The sequence below is a fragment of the Amphiprion ocellaris genome, chromosome 12 (assembly GCF_022539595.1).
Source record: "Amphiprion ocellaris isolate individual 3 ecotype Okinawa chromosome 12, ASM2253959v1, whole genome shotgun sequence".
NCBI classification, from domain to species: Eukaryota; Metazoa; Chordata; class Actinopteri; family Pomacentridae; genus Amphiprion; species Amphiprion ocellaris.
Window position 1 is genome coordinate 32,043,026 of NC_072777.1, and position 20,539 is coordinate 32,063,564.

Below are 20,539 nucleotides of genomic sequence, written 5' to 3' on the forward strand. Positions count from 1 at the left end.
ACATCTCAACAACTGGGCTCATCTGCAGCTTTTAACACCTGGTTTCTGAAATACCCGCCTCTAAAAAAAGCCTCCCACATAACTTTCTCCATGCTTCCAAATAGCGCATCTCATCCCCACATCCACCACTCTTTATATCTGAATGTCAGAGGCAATTCTCAGCTCCAGGCAAATGGAAAAAGAGGGATGGAAGGAGAGAAGAGGGGGGAGACGTGGCCCAGATAAAAGCCCTATAGAGCTGCAGATACCAAAACAGCGCCAGATAGCCTTCCTCCCCTCTCTCCCTTTACCCTGCAGGTAATGATCTAGGATAACTTTAACCTTCAAGTATCCTGACCTTCCGCAGGAGGAAAAGGGAAAAGCCGACAACCCTGGAATGACCCGGCAGCGGCGGGAGCATTTCCACAAACAGTTGACAGACTGGCATCTCATCCGACATCGTGTCACATCTCAAAAACATAACTGACTCTGTGATCAATTAGCCTAATAGCTGCCTTGCTGAGGTGTTCCAGGTGAGAACTGGCAGCCGATGTCACAAATTAATCACCTGAGTTAGCCTAATTAATTAAACCTCTGGTGGAGGCTGATAACGACTCTCCCAAGAGCTTCTAAATTGGTGGTCCGCATCTGCGACATTTGGCTTTGGAGATAAAGACTGCAGGTAAAAGCAGCGCGTACGGGCTCACTGTTAGCTGTCACCTTTAAATAAAAAGAAGACGACAAGAGGTCCAGGTGGATTAATTAATAGTGCTCTTCTTTTACTTTGGATTTATTTGTTACACACTGTCACAGATATGTCCATGAATAGGTTGGATTACGTAGCTTTTTAATAGGTTTAACCCTGTAAGTGCAGATATTACAGACTTGCAGACAGAAAAAAACTCTACAGATACACAGAATGGGTATAGTTGTTTAGGATAACAGATGTGTTTATAGGTACAGCTATCAGGCCATTAGCTCACAACTTACCAACTTTGTTTCAATGGCTGGATATGTCATTTTTTTAACTGAATAAAACAACTTAAATGATGATTTTTGTGACTGTTAGAATGTCCAGAAGGTGTAGATTTATATTTAGCGTGGAATATATCCATCAAATTATTAAATTTGAGTTTAAGTTTATACTTCTATGTCCAGCTTTCCAAGACCTCGTTCTTTTTAGCATTGTGTTGTGAGTGTGGATACTCCCAGCCTTGGAGTTTGCATCCAATAGAGGTGAAACCCTGCTTGGCCAATTATCCAAGTATTCGGTTGAATACATCTGTTTGCCTCGTCTCTTTGTCCATTTTGACTGTGACAAAGATAGTTATGTTGAAATGCTACTTTGCACTAACAAAAGGCCGCAAGTTCATCAGTGTGCTCCAGCCTCTTTTTGTACTCTGGAAAATTTGCTGTCCTTGAGCTAAGAAGCACCTGCTTCAGCTGCATTTTTTCCTCGAAGATGAGCAGAGAACCTTGTTTCTACTTGTTTTGTCTGTGCTGCAATTATACATATCTGGGTAGGAGTGGTAGTCAAAACAGTAGAATATAGGACAATACAGTGGAATAACGGTAGAATATAATTGCCAAGTATGTATTTAGACCACAACTGTTTAACTTAATATAGAAATTCTTGTTGCAGTACTTGAAAGTCTCTGTATTTGACACCAAATCTATTCCTTCTCAGTTAAAAACATATATTCAACTAATCTTGAGCTTTCTGCTTGTTGCATTAGACAGAAATAGGTTCTAATGAGCACAATATGATTGCTATCCCAAATGGAGAGTGGTTTTGAGACGAAATCAACTCTGACACTTTTAACAGGAGAAGAACCGTCTTTGGGACGTGGCTGAACATTGAGACTGAGGCAGAATTCATACATTTTATAGATAGAAGTAGACCATATACTGATAAGCATCCAGACAGACAATCAACCCTGCAAATGAACCCTTACCATTCAGTACATTTGTTCAGATAATGTGAGAAGAAAAACAGAAAACAGGCTTTCAACTAGTGCAAACATAGCACTATAATATAATTTCCTCGATGTGATTTCACACAATATACTAAAAAAATTGGAAACCCTAATTTAAGCATCTGACAACAACATCTGAGAGGTGAAAAAATGCACCTTTGTTTTCTATACGTGGGCTTTACAGGGTTAATGGCATATAAATTAATCTGTATTGTAAATGACTCGTCATTTCCACACTAATTGATATGCACTGATGGCATACACGAAACACCTACACAGTATTATGGGATACAATAAAATACAAAAGGCACTAAATCAGAGACGGTTCACTGGTTCGAGAGTTATGTTACAGTCTTCCATCGAGGCTTCATTAGTTTACTCCTGACTGAAATATTTTCGGGGGAAAATCGATAATGTCTACATATTCCCTCCCTACTGTGTAACAGGTTTTTCCTGGCTTAGCAGGGCGTGATGAATTGCAGTGGGCTCAAGTCTTAACAGTATTTATGGTGGCAAACAGAGGCCCTCCTCTCTCAAGAGGGCACCATCTCCCTTGGAGGAGAAATAGTTTACCCACACAGCAGGGTTTCCATTAGGGACACTCTCATGAGAGACAAGCACCACCTAGTGTCGGTCTGTTGGAACACAGAGATGCACAGAAAATGAATCCGAACATCAACAAGCTGGCCATTTTAATCAATAAGGCTCACTGCTACCGCTGATTCCTTTTCTTCACCTTGCCAAGGCTTCAACTTGCCGAGACAAAGAAGAGCCCTGAATCTTTTTTCCTGTCTAAAGATAGATCACCAGACATGCCACACAGCTTACCTCCACAGCCTTGTACATCTTAGCCACATCCTCATAACTGTTGAGGGCACCTCTGCTAGCCTGTTTCATTTTCCTTACTTTGTCCAGGTGAAAGCTAGAGGGCATTTTTTTTTCAGATTGCATGCAAGCCCTGCTTACCTCTGATTTGTTCAGGTAACAGCCTCATTAGTCTGCCCCCCTGCCCATTCCTGGCCCTCCCTTCACCCTTAGGCACCTGCCGTTTGCCACAGGTGGGCATGTAATTGCTCTGTGGTGTGGTCATGTTCTGAGTGGTTAGGAGCGAGCAGCCTTGCTAATGAGGCCGCTCACTGTGTTGCTTCTTCGCTGCTGAGAAATGTATCTGTGTGTGTGTGTGTGTGTGTGTGTGTGTGTGTGTGTGTGTGTGTGTGTGTGTGTGAGTAGGCAGGTGCGTGGCATCGCATATATCTGGTATGCTGTTGTAATACAACACAGCTGCTTGCTGGTGCGCCAGAAACTGAAAAAAACACGCAGAGTAAGACAGAGTGAAAGTTTTGAGTGTGCGAGAGTCAAGCAGAGAGGTAAAAGTGTTACGTGTTTGGAGATAAGTTATTTTGCACTGATTTGAGACGAGTGCATCTCCTGCTTGGGCAGTGGACTCATCACCACTTGTGTTTAATTAGTCCTATAAGGTGTGAATGTGAAGTATGGAGGGCATGTGAGGTAGATATGCATGATCACCTTGTTCAGATCATGTAGCAGTAGATGTGTAGTCTGAGAGACGGTATACTCACTAGTGGTGCACTGTTTGTCAGTGGCCTCGCCCTGAGTGCTGCTCCTGGGCTGCTCCTCTCCTGCACTGTGGTGCTTTCTGGTTGCCACAGCGCCCGGAGCTGCAGTCAGCTGAGCCGGCGTCTGGAGGTCTGCGGTGCCCACAGAGGATCAGTTACTGACAATGAACAATGCACTTTTTCGCTTTGTGTGCATGTGCAATTCTGTGTGTGTCGATGCGAAAAACACTTCTAAAAACACACTGCTGGCAAGACAGACTGTTAATGTGTGTGTGTGTGTGTGTGTGTGTGTGTGTGTGTGTGTGTGTGTGTGTGTGTGGACGTGTGCAGAAAATGCCAAAAGACTAGGAAGGTGCTGTGACAGACACTGGAAAAAAAATGCGATCTGACAGGCAAAAGATGCTGAGTGAAGTGCAACTGTGTGTCACTCAGCACAGGTATTAAAATAAATAGGGCTGTCGGGACCCAAAGAAAATCTTGGTGGACTGAAATCCTATCTATTCTCCAACCAATGCAATGGTCACAGAGGAAAAAGAATCTGCACGTTATCTGTAGATGAACTAAATGGGCCACAGTTCACTGAGTGCACTCTGGTGTGCTGCTAGCCTTATTGGCCTAAATGAATTATAAATAAACCTAAAAAGCTACTATTTGCAGCACATTAAATCACTTTAACCTTGTTATTTTATACTGAAATGACAACAGCAGGCTTGGAGCAGACCAGCCTACCCCTGTCTGGATTCATATGATTCCTGGAAGTTGAACTCTCGCATTGAGAAATATGAACAGATAAATTATTTGCTCTTTTTAGATTATCCGTCATGTTGGTGGCAGAGTTTTCAAACTTCACACTCAACTTTTTGGACCATTTTAACCATTGACTTCTTTGACATGGTGTCAGTTAGTTTGGTGCTGACTTTGACGAAATGTTCAGTAAAAGTTAAGTAAGTTAAACCTGGCAGTCTGCATTAGGTCAAAGCTGTGAAAATGCAGGAGTGTTCACAAGCAGTCTGTTCCTCCTGCCACCAAAAAGAATTGACCAGTCCTAGAAGGCTATTGATGTAGTGCTTTTCTCCTCATGACAGTAAAACCAGTGATTGACCAACCAATGGGAACAGTTGGATGAAAGCATATCGACCACCAGTCAACCCGAGGCTATAGCCCTTAATGTAGTAACTGCAAAGATAGAATTTGCAATGGTTTCATGTTTCATTTTGAGTGTGACAGGACTGGAAAACAGAACTGGAGGATGGAGACACACAAGCCCCCTGAAAATGAGACATTTCAACTCTGACATCAAGTGATATCGGAGCTTTTAACCAAATTAATCACAGCTCCTTTCATCTTGTCGCAGAGGAGAAAAATCTAGAAGATGCACTGTGAGTTCGGAACACTGCTGCAACTGGGCATCATGCAGCGCTGGACTAATTGATAGCTTTATAGCAGGACCTTGACTGGAAGATGAAATATTTATACCGCTGTATTCCTTCTCTCAGGCAGTTGACTTCTGCTCCTGCAATATTCATTTAGCATCCTGTGCTTTTAGTTGCTAAAAGAGGAAATCAAAAGCAACAGGGTGACTTCAGAAAACTGGCTTCTCTTTGATGAAGTTTCCTGCTTGACATGGAAGAGTCAGGACTCTGTGACCTCAGTAAAATGTCAATAGGTCCTTGTTCCAAAAGAGAATTCGAATCTTTTTGTGCTTGTACTTTAGCTGTCAAACATTCATAAAAAAATGTAACCAGAACAAAAATCAGGATAAGCCAGGACAAAAAAGGGGGAGTGCGTGACTGTCACATCACTTTTAATGATAGAGACAGAGAAAATTTCCTGGGGTTTCTACTTGGAACTAACAGTTTTGTTTACATAAGCCAGACGAGACACACATAGAGCTGTGGTTAGACTTCTTGCTGATTTAATATGTGATGTGATCCAAATTTCTGGAATTGTTTATTATGAGTGTACACTGATTGAACCATGGTCACACGTGTGCTACTTCTGCAAGCAGTAACTGTAACTGGTCCTACATGTGACACCGTGCTATCACCTTCTGTGTCAGTCAGCATCCAGATTCATGAGTCTGGGGCTATAGCCAAGAGAAGAAACAGCTTTTAACAGTCAAAGAACCCACACTTTCCAAAATTGGACATATCACATCTGGTCTGGAGCGCACCATGTGGTTACTTTCTTATTCAAATGGTTGTACATCGTGAAACTGTCTCCCTGGGACGGATTGTCAAGACAGAGTTCTATCATTACGTTCTGAGGCGTCAGAGGAAGAACATTCATGGCTAGGGGTTAAAGTGTGATAGTGCTCCAATGTGTTGTGTGCCGGGTCACAGCATGGAGAATATGCATGTTTTTCTGGCAACAATGACACAATCTTCAGTTCTTAAATAATTAATTTACTGATAACGCAAAATTAACTCAAGCCACTGACTGATTTATGCTGCTCCAACAGCTTATGCTATGTGACATGGAGTACTGTATTAATGTACACCATCAGCCACCATCAGCACCTAACCTACGAAATGTGAGTTTTGGGCTGTCGGCACTAAACATCACAAAACACTTTCTCATGGTGGTCCCTTACTTGCAAAATTCCCACAATCCCAAGAAGTGCTGGTAGTCCGAGTGACTGCCTTCTCGAGTCACTACAGATAACTAAACCAGGTGCTAGACCTAATTAGACATGTCCTTTGTCTTCTGTCACACTGGTTACTATTTTTTTAACTGATCAAATTATTTATGGCAATTAATCAATTAACTACTAACCATCAACATCCCTACCCCCTACTTACTAGATTTGGCTCTTGCGACTTCTTCCTCTTCCCCAAATGAAGAAACTCACAGAACAGACTAAACTAAAAACTAAACCCCCAAAACTATACTGAGTGAGTTTAGAAGATTGATTGATCATCATAAATGGTGGTTGAAATGTTTATAGAACAGGACCTCCAGAAGCGTTGCAGTGTTGCAGGAGAACTGGGAGCAGTGGATCACTGCACAAGAAGACTATTTTGAAGGGGATGATGGTCAAATATAAACAAAGAAAGGTGCAATTTTCATTCTTTATGTAGTTTTTTTAAAATGTATTCTTGTAGGGGCACATACAGACATGCTTTGTGCAGGTCAGTTCACAGACAGATCTAAATACTAATAAATGCTGTCGTTTAGTGACTACTATTTGCTTGGGTAGGTAAGGGCAGTGTAACACAGCCACTGTGCTCGATGTAAGGAAATACGTTCACGAGCCTATTCCCATGTGGGCAAGTAAACCAACAGGACTATTTGCATAAGATTATATATGCTTTTGTGCTTAATATTTGACAACTTACATAAAAGTCAATACTCAGCTTAAGCGTAGCGTTTCACTGCACTGTATGTGTGCTTCTATGTGCATAAGCCTCATTTAGATTTACCCTACGTCCACTCAGCACTGCTTGGGGCTGTTTGGTGAGAGTACAAATACAGAGCGTCAGGCAGACAGCTAGCACAGAAGGTAGTGTCTGAAACACTGGAGCCTCGGGCGTCACTCCTTTCTGCGCCACATACTCTGCACTAAAAACTGAATGCTCAATCAAGTACTACTGGGTTGCCCTGCAGTTTTTCTTCCCTTAAAACCAGGTTTCAAGTCTCTGAAATAATTGATCAAAGACAAAAGAGACACGAGGAGAGAGACCAGGCTGGGTACCACGCAGCCAACATGGACTAGCTGAGACTCATTATTCAAATAAATTTATAATGCTAGATAAGCAAATTCTACTTTTAATGGGTGTTATTAGTCTGCTGAACCAACAATAAAATCACTATTTCTGCACAGAAACAAGCAGCACAGACCAAATGTACAATTTGGTGTCCACTAACTAGTTACTAAAGTTTATCAACTTGCAAAACTGAGCTTTTTAATAAGCGGCAAAGTGCTAATTTAGGGTGTTTGGGCCTGCAGATTTTTCCATGTTTCAATTTTGCTGCAGTGTGTTAAAAATAAGTTTGTACCTCTTTTTCTGCGCGCCTCCTTGATCTCTTCACACATGCGGTCGAACTCGGGGTCCAGCTCGGCAGCAAATATAGCATGAGCTGTGTCCTTTAAACTGCACGCTCGGTGCCTGATCACCTTGTCTGAGAAAAGAGGAGACAGTGAAAAATAAGGTCACAACACTCGTAAGAAAAAATGGCTTTCTGGGTATATGTGTGGGCATGTATGCTCAAGGATATGCCCTGAATGTTACACGAATCTATCAGTATCTCTGCCATGGCATTTTTAGATTTCTTTGCCTTACACCATTAGGTTATGTTCTCTCCAGACCCCTATCATGCATGTAAGACAAAGAGTCAATGGCAAGCCCACCCTTACTTCGCTGTGAGAAACGGGATTGTAGTGTTTTCTCACAGTTTCTACAAAAGGATTGCGCTGGCTTTGGTGAGAAATGTTAGCGGGCAAAACTCAGACACGCATGAAAGCGTCGAGATCACTACTTCAAACATTTAAGACAAAATGTGCGTGCATACATGCAGGCACATACACATGCAAAGTGAAATATTTTTAAACTGCACACTCATTATCCCTCGCACTCCTTACACCTTTATTACTCCTGTGCCTCTTCCCTCCTCAGATGTAGCATGGCATCATTAAATCCTACTTTTTCCCCTGCATCCATGGAGGGAAAATAAAGACAGTGGTGCAGAGGCAGGCTGAAAGCATAGCCACTGTAAACAGGCCGTCTCTCATTACGCCAGGCAGTGGGAGAACAGTTCAGGCATAGAGTGGCAGAGGGGTCACAATCTGCCAGCTTCCGTTGTCTAATTGGAAGATGGCTGCTTAATTGCAGTGGAGGCAATTTGGGTGGTTGCGTGCACTTTTTCCATTGACAGTGTGGCTGAGTGTGTGTACACGCAAGTGCATTATAAGGGAAGAAAATGCCTATCAGTGGAGGAGATGTCAAAGGCCAGGTGGGATGCTGAGAGCTCATCAGCACCCTCATGGGCTCAGCCTAACCTCCCCATCCAGAATAGACAAGAACGCACTGACATACAACACTGTTGCTTCATAGTAAAAGGGTTGTTATCGCCATTTCCCTCAAGCAACGAAGAAGCATTTGTGACACAGAGCAACGTTGTGGAGCACAGAGATATCACCCTTTTTAACATAAAGTAATTATTGAGCAAGGTGGGAAGGTCCAAGACAAGGAAACCAACATGATTGTACATGGAGGACTTCACGATAAAGTTAGCGTGAAGGACAACCAGCAACAGACCACTGAGGGATAATGAGGTTGTTTCCCAGCACTCTGAGAACTGGTGTGGAACTTCCCCAGTGGCATAATTGCATAGGGCCTGGGCCTTATTCCCTGGGCCAAGCGCTGGGTGAGCAGGCAAAGGGCCTCGTTAGTCTTCTTTATTAAACTGCCTAATTGCATTTTTCCCCTTTAGTGTATCATTTGTAGACCCTGCATTCCAACAAATGACCCAGGCCCTTCCCTGCAAAGACAGAGATATGATTTATTCATTTGGGCAGAGAATTGCTTCCCATTAGTATCAGACAGCTCGATTCTTGCAAGCGAACTGAAACAGCTAAACTCAGAAGGCGAGGATTAAAACGGTCATATTAGTTAAATGGTCTAAAGCAGACCGACTTGCACAGCTTTCAGTTAACATCAAAACATTACGTCATGTTGAGGATTTGAATCTCGTAGCAGAAACTCTTTTCTTCTGTTTAACAAGCTCGCCTTAACTTTTTGCCCATTTCTTGTTTTAAGTATTTAAAATAAACACAATGAATGCACATGTCTATGTCTTTCCCTGTCATGCAAACATTAAAATAAGAAATCTCAATCGAGTATAAGCATTTGCAAATAAGTTCCTTCCCTGTTGGTGTGTTCCAGCACTCATCATGAAGCCGATATCTAGTGAATGGAAAGGTGCTGAGATGAGAACAAGGATGGGCTAAAAAAATCGTTTCAAATTGCAAGAGATGCAATTAAACTTTCATGCATATGTAGCCCTCCGCAGCGACAGAGCACAAATTACAATGCTATTTTCAGTACAGGCGGTATGTACTGCACTTCATTTGACTCTCCAAGTCGACTCATTTGTTTTGTTCTTTTTTCTTCTTTGTTTTTTTAAGATTGATGGCATTGTAACTTTGTTATATTGAACAAAATGCATTTTTCAATTCTCTATTTCTAGTCATGGTTGTGTTGTTTCTAACAGAGGTGCAGGTCTTTATACTGGAGTGAAAAATGAGTAAAAATGTGAAACAACCCAGAAACTGCTTGAAGTTCAGATGGTTGACAAAAACCACAATGCTGCCTGTTGTCAAGCTTAACTGTATACACATGCCTTTAATGCATTTCATACATTTAGTGTACAGTTAGTACTGTTGCTTGCATGTATATATGTGTGTGTGTTTTCATGGGAATGCATATATGAGAAAGCATTTTGATCCTCACCTCCAGGATCCTTGTCCGGATTATATTCTAAAGCATTACTGCAGATGAGGTCAATGTCCAACAGAAAGTCCTTGACTGTCAAGTACTTGTAGGTGTCAATCTTTGTCATGACAGTGGATAGGTCCATGGGCTGCCTGATCACCTCCAGGTAGTCTGACACCTGACACACGAACACAAAGCTCACTTCAATATTGATAAACTGTGAATGAGATATCAGGGATGTCACGAATCCATTTCCCTTTACCTCCTCAATGTCGACTGGCTTGCTGAAGATGTTAAAACGTTTGTCAGTGGCCAGGCGCTTGGTCACGTCCCTGAGAAAGAGCCTGAGCTCCCGTAATGTGTTTTCCTCCTGTTCAGCCAGGCGGCGCTGTTCCTCTGCTGATAGGACTCTGGGGCCCGGAGCCTCCGCTACCGGCAGCACCTCTTCACACCTCTCTGTGGGGGGAGAACCAGAAACGCGAACATTACGCTAAGCTATAAAGGTTCATGCAGCTTCCATCTATAGGCACGATTTTAAAATTTAACAGCGTTTCTGTTTTAGAAAAAAAAACACTCCCACAGTTTGAACGGCAAGTATCTTGTGGTTTGCCTATAGCTACACATCAAAGCATCACAGTTTACGCCTCTGCTGATCAGTCATGTTGCAGTTTAGATACATGTCTGTCATACATGTCTGTAAATAAAGGTGTTAATTGAACACAAAGTTACAGCTATGACAGTAGACGATACTTTAAATATGGACATTGCTGCATATAAGCTGCAGATTCTAAAATGTGGACATCTTCAACCCAGTTGCACTGCAGAACTGGATAATCATCACAGTTTCAAGGTGTGCACCAAAGATTAGAATCACCAATTCAATATCCGACCAAATGCGAAACGTGGTTAAAATTTCTCTTTCTGCTCCTGAGTTATCAGCCAGACACGTGTTTTTTGTGGAACATTATGATGCCACAGTGAAGTTGGTCTTCAACCTTTTGGGTATAAAATGTCACCACTACCTCATATTTTTTCCTATGTTGCAATCATTTTGTAATAATTGGTGTGAATTTTTAAGATATGGCCAAAAATGGGTTCTGTGAGGTCAGGGTGACTTATAACCTTTGACCACCAAACTCGTTTTGGCTCAACGCAGTCCAAATCGATGTTTGAGCCAGATTTAATGAAAAAGTGATGAAATACCCTCCAGGTAATTACGATATATTGTATCACAAAAATGAGACGGACTAGAGGTCACAGTGACCCTGACCCTTAACCTGGGGGGGTTCCAGCTCCAGGATAGGACCAGTAAATAACAGCAGCCTTTTGAAACTGAAATCGGTCTCCTCCTTTCTCTTTCACGTCTCTAAAACTCCCAACCACCACTCAAGCACACAATAACTCTGTGTGTTCTTGTGAATTTCCATATAAGCAGACCGGTTCTGGAAGAGCTATTTTGAACTCTCAGTTGAAGAATTTGTTAAAGACAGATTTGTTCAGCTTGTTTATTTCTGATTTTGTGAATAATTGTAAATAGCACTTGTATATAATGAGCACTTAGCAGCTGAGTAGGAGTGAGAAGCCCTTTTAGTTTCCACCCGTTTCTTCTCCTGTTGAAGCCTGTCATTTGTTTAACCTTTGTTTTCATTATTGGGGAATTTAAGGAGGATGCCGAATTTTTGGTTTATTTATTTTTTTTGCCCATTGCTAACAACTGAAGTAGAATAAAACTGAACAGTGATTCATATTGTGTAGCAGGTATTTCTTGGGAGTGGGAAGAATGGGAAAACACACGTTGTGTCCAGGTTCCCCTGCATTTGGGTTGTAACGTGCTGAACTGGGCTTACATCGCTTTATACTGGTGGTACTGGTGGCTCACTGCACCTGAACCAAACAATATTCAGTACAACTGGGGCTTTTCTGCTCAAACATCAACAAACCTTGATTTCTGTAAGCCTGAAGAAACTGTTTCTGACCATGGAAGGTAGCGGCTACACGAGAGCACCTAATAGCAAAGCAAGCAAGACGAGACGAGGAGGGCATACGCCGGCATCTCGCATCCCTTTTGTCCCATCAACTTGGCATTAGTCATGATCAAGAATGACACCTCTGAGCGAATTCCTCAAACTGTGCAGGGACCTCAGTTTCTATCTCCAGACGCTCCAAATCTAATTTTGGGAAACTTCAATCACTGCTCACTGAGAAAACCCTCAGAGGCTTTTACCAGCATGTGTCTTGTCCCACCAGGAAAGACAACATACTTGGCTGGTGTTATAGCTCTCTTAAAAACATCCATAAATCGATTCCACTTCCCCCCGCTGGGCTCTACGGATCACAATTGTCTGTATCTGGTTCCATCATACAGCACGGAAAGTGACTGCAAGGCTGGGAGGAGTTAACTGAAATCTGACAGTGATGAACTTTCGGACACAAGGAAGACAGTTAAAATCTACTCCAACAGCAATAGAATAAAAAAGAAAACAGGGACATTTCCCAGAGCTTAAAGAAGACTGGAAAGCAAATTATGAGCTCTAAACTAATCTAAGTAATAATAATTTGAGTTCAGTCAGGGACAGTATCACAATAGTTGCTCTAACTGATATAATTAAAGAAGATTTGCATTAGATGTTCAAATCAGGTGGACTTCTGGCACAAAAGCTCGACTACAGATTTGATGCACATGATTTAACAATGAAGCAGCTACTTAAAAAAAAAAACAAAAAAAAAACTTAAATCCAGTCATCTGTCTGCTGCTTTTAATCTTCACACTCTGGTGAATGCTTTTAAAAAATCATAAAAAGTAGAACAAGCTCTGGCTCTGATAATGCTGAAGGTTTAATGCTCACCCACTGTGCTCCATATTTAGTGGTGTTTTTAATCTGTCAGTCTGTCAGTTAACAGTGGAAATAATTCACTGTAGTACATGTTACTAAAACCAAATTCCCACGTTTCTGAATGACTTCATGGGGCAGTGTTTTGCTACGACACCAGAAAAAGAAAAACTGGTCTGTATCGCGTTATAACATGATGCTGCAACAAGATAATCCTAGAAGCTTCAGTGAAAAGCAGCTGGATTTCCTTTGTATACTCTTGTAGACATTTTACCTCTCTTCCAAGACTTCAGTTGGAATTTAAGAAGCCTCCTGGATAAGAAGTGAAACATCTTCAAAAACCTAAAGGAGAAGTCCAGTTTCTTTCTACTGAAGCTCCCAGGATTACGCTGACCTGGTTGACTGAGAATCTGCAGACTTTAAACAAGATACTTTCAAATTACAAACAAAAAACTTTTCTCATGTGAAGCAATATGCTTTTTATTTTGTTAGAACACGTAACTCATGTTTGATTTAGGTGCAGAGAACAGATGTATGGCAAAATATGCCTCATTTACATGATGTGATTGAGTTCTATTTCATGCCTGAGCTGAGACATGGCCAGATTCTCCTGTTACTGAGCATGATGGATGATATTGTGATAATACATGTATCTGTGGAGCCTTCAGTGCCCCTCCAGCCAATCAATGAGAAATGACACCCTCTCCAGAGGGTCATACTCATTCCTCCTTCTGTAAAGGCCTGTGCATTTTAAAATCCTCTGTTGTGCATGCATACTTATTACAGTATCATCTACCATGTTCAATAGCAGCAGAAGGAAGTCACCAAACACAAACTACAGAATGACGCTGAGCGTCTTCTTGTAATCTGCATATAGAGCCAAAAGAGCATCCCTAAGCTCTTAAAAACAGCCTGGATTAACATCTGTGGACTTTTCATCAGCTTTCAACAGCATACAGCCACATCTGTCAGTTCAAAAGTTCACTGACACTTATTGTCGACGAGATTTCCTCACATGCAGGATGCTAAAAGTGAGAGTAAATGGTCTGTTTTCCAAGCTGACATCCACTAACTCTCCCCAAGGATGTATCCTCTTTCCTCTACTGTACACTAATGACTGCTGCTGCTACATGAATGACAACCCCCATGTCTTGAAGAAGAAGATGCAGAGTGTTAAAATATTAAGGAAACTTCCCACGGTCCTGTTGTTGACTATTTTATAAACTGCCCTCCTGAATAGTTTTTAGTGCTGAAGGACATGTACATTGATTTTCTCACCCTCCTCCTGACATTACAGTGATTGATGGCCAGAATATAGAAACTGTTCTACAAGTATTTGGGAACTATACTAGACAAACTGACATTTGAGAGTAATACTGACATGGTGTACAACAAAGAAAAACAGCAGCATCTCTTGTCTCAGGAAGTTCCAGGATGACAGGACCCCAATGACAATGTTTTATTGATCTTTTATTGAGTCTGAGCAGACTTTCTTACTTCATCTGCTGGTATCAATCTCTCAAGGTCAAAGACAAAAACGTTCTCAATAAGGCAGTTAATATCTGCTGCGAAATTACTGCCACAGCACAGACCTCTTTTGACTTTATTTCTTTCATTGATTTAGCATCACCCACAGGCCCTGTTGTGCTTTGCAGCTTCGCCTCCTTTGTTTGTTAATTATATTACTAAGCAATAAATAACTTTACCAAATCAAACACAGCTGCCGTTATTTCGCTTCCCTTTACCTTAGCCGAGCTGGGACATAACAGCAGGAAATCCTGCAGGATCCTCACAACAAACGGTTCTATAAGAAAGCAGAATCCATCCTGTTTGATTGTTTCCATCCTTTACATCAACAGTCTCAGCTTCTGACATCTGGTACCCTCTTCAGACTTCCACTAGCTAAAGCCAGTAGATTCAAACACTCCTTTATACCCTCTGCCAGCTCCTTCCTAAACTCCAGGAGGAAAATGCAGCTATTTGCAGAATGTTTCAACCGAGTATCTTTTCGGTCTTAAAGTTGCATTTATGTGCATCATGTTTTGTTTGCTAAACTTCTGCATCCCACTGCTGCATAACCAATTGCCCCACTGGGGACAAATTAGGCAATTAATTGACCTTCTGATATGGTTGGAAACCGGTTCCGAAATTCTCATTTTAAAAGGAATCATTAAAAAAAGATATGTTCACTTTTGTTTATTAGTTGAAATTTCATTCATGCTAGTTACAAAAGAACAATGCATTGCAAACATACATTCAATGAGAGAATGCCAAGAGTGTGCAAAACTGTAATCAAAGTAAAGGGTGGCTACTTTGAAGAATCTAAAATATGAAACATGTTTTGACTTATTTCACACTTTTTTCTTTACTACATAATTCCATGTGTTCATTCATAGTTTTGATGCCTTCAGTGAGAATCTACAATGTAAATAGTCATGTAAATAAAGGAAAAACATTAAATGGGAAGTTGTGTCGAAACTTTTGACTGGTAGTGTATATCAAATATCTACTGGTATCCGTCTCTGCCATGCAAGTTAAATGCCTGCATGTCTTCCCATCTCTTAATGCATTTGTCTATAAATTGTGAATGTAGCATTATTCTCAGCTAATTCTCTAACTGGTACACGGCTTTGAAAGGTAGGTTATCTTAAAATTAAAAAAGAAGGCAAAATGACATTATTTATTTGACCCAGAAACTGTACAGACAGAAAGAACCATTGCATTTTCAACTTTGCGCCTATCATTGAACTTGTAAAATTTGACATGTTGCTCAAACAAAAACTTTACTACTTTTCAGCACAACCATGAAGCCATAAATCACTCAGCTGCCACCAAAAGTCACGTCACAAAAACTCTGGGATGTTTTTCTGCTGAACTTCAGGATGTATTTACACACAGCAGATGGGAGACAAGTATGGAAGGAGATTAAAAATCTAATTTATAAAGTTGCTATAGTATGTCGAGCCACCAAATCAATTGCCGCTTTTTGTAGTTTCATGCTTTATGGCATTTGATAAACCAAAAATGTCTTTCGGTATACTGCACAATGAATATTTTTAAGTTCTCTCTCCTTCTAGTCATGATTGTTCTGTTTCTATAGAGCTGCAGGACTTTATGTTGCAGTGAAAAATGAGTCCACAGTGAGAAACAATGTGACAGGAGCAAATGAACACCCAGAGACAGCTCAGGGTTCAGAGGGTTCAGAGGGTTAACCTGCTCAGCTGTAACTGAGCTGCTTGATTAGCAAGTGAATCCTGACCTGTAAAAATCAACTTCACTACTGCCACAAAACACTTTACAAGGATGGGACTGGACTCCACTGTTGTTACAGTAAAGAAACTGAAGTAAACACGAAAATACAAACCAGAAAATAAGGCAACTATTGTTTACTATAGTTTAATCTAGCTGTGTGTTTCTGCTGCTAACATTTATCTGTGGTAAACATCGTTTCACGGGTGAAGCATGGAGGGCGCCATAGTAATATTACATCTCCTTCTCCTTACATACTCCTTCTTCTCTTCTGGAACAGCGAACACAACATACAAAGTATCTTTGCTCTCCTTATAACAAAAATGTACTGTGACTTTAGCAACATGTTGGTACTTCTCTCAAACACCAGGAGAGACTCACTTTACACACAACACGAGTCTGCATTACCAACTTCTATGAAGAGAATGTGGATGTGTAACCTCACCTCAAACACAGCAATAACTCCCGTTCTTCTTATACTGTGGTATGTTATATTATATCATTAGATTATTGCATTACCCTAACCACCAGAAACCTAAAGATTTAGAATGGTTAGAAGACAAACCATGAGTGACTGACGGACTGATTGACTGCCAGAATCTACAGAGTTCATCTTCAAGTCTAAGTGAACATTTGTGCCAAATTTTAAGAAACTGCCTCAAGGCCCTCCTGAAAAATTTTGTTCATCAGAATGGGTCAGACTGACAGACGGACAACCTGAGAACATAATGCCTCTGGCCAGAGCTGTCACCATCACAGAAGATATAAAAATAAAAAATCTAAAAAATATTCACGCACAGCCAGCGTATTGGCTGAAAGTGAGAAACCAGACACACAGTCTTATCTCAAACCTCATTCTTCACCATTTCCTTTTAACATCACTCCAGAGAGCTAAAAAATCTTACCCGAGGAAAGAGAAATCATGCTTTCAGATTATTTGCGCTGAAGACAAAAAACTGCAGCTACACTCCTTCATAAACAGGGGTTCTGAAATGCACTAAGGAATCGCCTCTGGCCAGCGGCAGGGTGGAGAAGCAAGGCGAGCAGACACCCTCTCCTCCTCTCCCACAGCACCAGCGCTTCGCCCAAGGCATCTGCCGACGTCGTTACTCCGCAGCATCTTAAGGGTACTTGATTCACGAGCAGCAATCCAAACCCTGATTCTAATTATGGTTAATCGCGGCCGGGCCCTCTCATAGCAATTCCCCACCATGCTTTTGTGCCGGCCTCTCTGCTGGAAGTCGGACGGCTATCTTAGTAAGGGAGGAGCCCCTGAAGAGCGCAGCACGACTAAAGCGGGGGACCCCTGCCTTACATCAATGAGGAATCGACGGAGGAAAGCGGGGCACCATTTCCATTTAAAAGCCCGGGTGGACAGTTCTCTCTTATTGAGCTGGAACCGAGAGCTCTGGGAACACTGAGGACTGGGGCGAAGGCAGGAGGTAGATGGAGAGGTGGGTCAATCGTACACTTCACTGTGCACCACCCTAATTATCTTACATCTGTACTTTTTTGGGCTCTATCTGAGGCAAAATTAAATCAATTCCGAACATGTCAAATATTAAACCCTCGTCACCGAATACGAATTAAGACACTCGCACAGGAGAATCTCTACTAGTGAAATAACATCTGCTGCTTTACCTTACACTGGATCCAAACAGGACTGTGGGAAAAGGTTGAAAACACAGCGAGGAAGGAAGCACGCAGCCAACACTGCCCTCTAGGACTGACAGCAGAGATGAGTCATAACTGCCTCATCCTGCATGTGGATGTACTGAAGCAAATACCTGTATTCCTGAGGCGTGGAGGAGGTCTGGCTGCTTGAACCAGAAGCAGGTCAGAGAAGAAGTTCCTCTTTTCCTCTTCTCCTGGAGGACTCAGTGATACTACCTCCCCATAGGTCCTCTGGAATATACTTCTCACCTGTAGTAAAAAGAAAACAGACAATATATTGCAAGAGCTGCAGACAGTGAACCTTTCTGCAGACAGTGCTACTAAATTTTTATAACTAGGAGCGCCAGTGCCACTTGTAAATATGCCAGCTGCTGTTTTTTCTTAATGTCAGAAGCAGCTGAACTTTTGTGCTGCTGTAAATAAGAAGTAGAAACATTCAGTAACATCATGCAGTTGTCTGTAATGTTATCTGATGTTACTGGTTCTTCAAAGAAGTGGATTTGTGAACTAAACTTAAAGAGATTCAGCAACAAGAAGCAGCAAGAAAACAGCTGAGATAAATTGTCAACATGAAGGCAGGACCAGTTATTTATGATCTGTGCAAGATAACTGACATGGATGTAACATTATTTTCAGTCAGATATTTTCAATGTTGCAGAGAATGATGCAGTTCCAGGATTAGTGCTGTGACTAATCATCTAAACCGTCACTCAGATTTTTGCTATAGAAATATCATCTAAAGAATCTTCTCAAAAAAATTTCCTCAATCTTAACCTTGTCAGAAAACAAAACTTTGTTGGAAAGTGAAGGAATGATCTTCAAATGAGCTGATGTTCTTCAATGGTGAAAACCAGTCGCTGCTGGCGAAGGACTGACAAGAGCAGTTCAGATTTTTGGAAATGTCAAGCGGAGAGTAGAAGGAAATGGACCCTCCCTGCCAGCACCTAATAAATATATTATTATGTTTTAAAAAGCACTATTTAACTTTATAATTTATTATCTTGAAGTTTATTCTGGTGCTTCCATATGTTTGAAAAGAGAGCAAGTAGAGGAAAAAGTTAATCTGGAGCCCTGACTGTTAAGCCAGAACCCAGTCATGGCATCCAGCTACACTTAAACTAACAAAAAAAGGTGGATCCATCAAAAGTTATATACTGGCATTGTTTAAGTGGCATCAGGTGTGTAGGTGGTTGGACATCAAACTTCACTCATTTGAAAAATGTGGAGGAAAAAACCTCCCAATTGCACTTAACAGGCTCTTGCTAACCATTTGTATTTGAGAGAATATTTGTGTTGCACAGTCCTAGTGTGCAGCTAAAGGTTGCTAATGTGAATACAAGTACAATTCAAGCACGGGTATATTTGATTTTTTTTATTTTACTTGTTTATTAGGAGGTATCAGCCAGTTGCAGCAGTATTTACAAACTTTTTAAAAATTACACAGCCATAGTTACTTAATAAATAAATAAATAATAGTTAGGTAATAAAAACGTTTCTAAAAGAAAAAGGAGCATTTTGTTATTTTGTACGTCTTCTTTTCGCTGTACCAAAAACAAGACCTTAAAACCGAGGTATGTACCTTTATAAGCCTAGTTAAGATAATGAAAAAAGATGAGGTGATTCCACTGAGGTGTGGGATGTTTTACAGAGCAGCCATGTTAATTTACCAGCTAATTTACAGTCCAAACAAAACCGGCAAGGACAACAAGTCTACAAACAAATGAGAAGGCAAAGCATCCATCCTGCAATTATATTATACTGCAAGGAATGCATATATACATATCTAAGAAGCTACCCACGGTTAAACTAACATCCATCAAACTTACTGTGTACCTAGCTGGTGGGGAGAGGTGTCCTCATTTTAAATCACTGCTGACTATTTTATTTCATCTTGATAATTATCAGATAAATAACAATATATTATAGGCACACACATATACAAGTCAGGCAACCTTAGTTTCTGGTATGTATCTGTATTTGAGCTTACAGGGTGCTTCACAGATCCCAGGTTAGTTCTCAGTTGGAGCTCAAGGCCACTCCCAGAAAATGCTGTTGCTGACTAAGCACCAACTTTCCTCTTTATACCCCCCTCCATCTGCCAATCACATCGATCCTCTCCTTTAGCCGTGGCATGTTTGTTCTCACTGCATCGCCTTCTGTTCTCCTTCTCAGCCTCTCGCCCTGCATTAGGCGCTCTCCCCTCAGACGAGGGTAAAAAAGGTGAAATGGAGTAAAAACAAGGAAGACAGTAGGGGAGCCTGAGACAGTCAAAGTGTGCGCAGCGCACAGCAGGTAATGATTCGCAGTATTTTCATCATGATAAAGGCTGCAGGGGTGTTGACACAGAGGGAGGGAGAGCAGAAATGTGCTGATAGATGAATGGTTAAAAAGACGGAGGGAGGGAGGAGAGAACTGAATGTACAAAGAAAATTGGGAATGTCTGCCTGGCTCGAGCAACTGTAAAACACAACTGGATGCCTGTTCTCACTGCATTATGAATTCTTAACTGTAGAAACTGTAGAAAAGAAAACTAAAAACAAGTCTGTCAGAGAGCCCGATACCACCCTGTTACTACATCTCTGTCTTGCTTTTCTTCAGAAAAAAAAAACTCCACGGCAGGTGCAAAGTTCGTTGGCTGGAGTGAATAAATTTTCATGCAGTTCACATAGAAGCAGCTGAAAAACCAGCTTGAACCATCACAAACAAGGAAATTTAGAAGAAATCATGCAAAGAAGTGTTTTCTGCATCCTGAAATAAGCAAATTACAGGGGAAACAAAGACTTCTCGAACAATAAAGTGAACACTAAAGAGCAGATGGA

At 41.3% G+C, this 20,539-nt stretch overlaps 1 protein-coding gene across 1 annotated transcript in view; it reads right to left on the minus strand.

Annotated features, from left to right (window-relative positions):
- Positions 1–20,539, minus strand: part of atad2b (ATPase family AAA domain containing 2B) — a 100,638-nt gene that overhangs the window by 56,343 nt on the left and 23,756 nt on the right. The window contains exons 20-24 of the mRNA XM_023277729.3: positions 17,834–17,969; positions 10,229–10,422; positions 9,985–10,144; positions 7,532–7,654; positions 3,536–3,664 (exon numbers count right to left, since the gene is read on the minus strand). Of these exons, the coding sequence (XP_023133497.1) occupies positions 3,536–3,664; positions 7,532–7,654; positions 9,985–10,144; positions 10,229–10,422; positions 17,834–17,969 (742 nt within the window). The remainder of the gene's footprint in view (positions 1–3,535; positions 3,665–7,531; positions 7,655–9,984; positions 10,145–10,228; positions 10,423–17,833; positions 17,970–20,539) is intronic.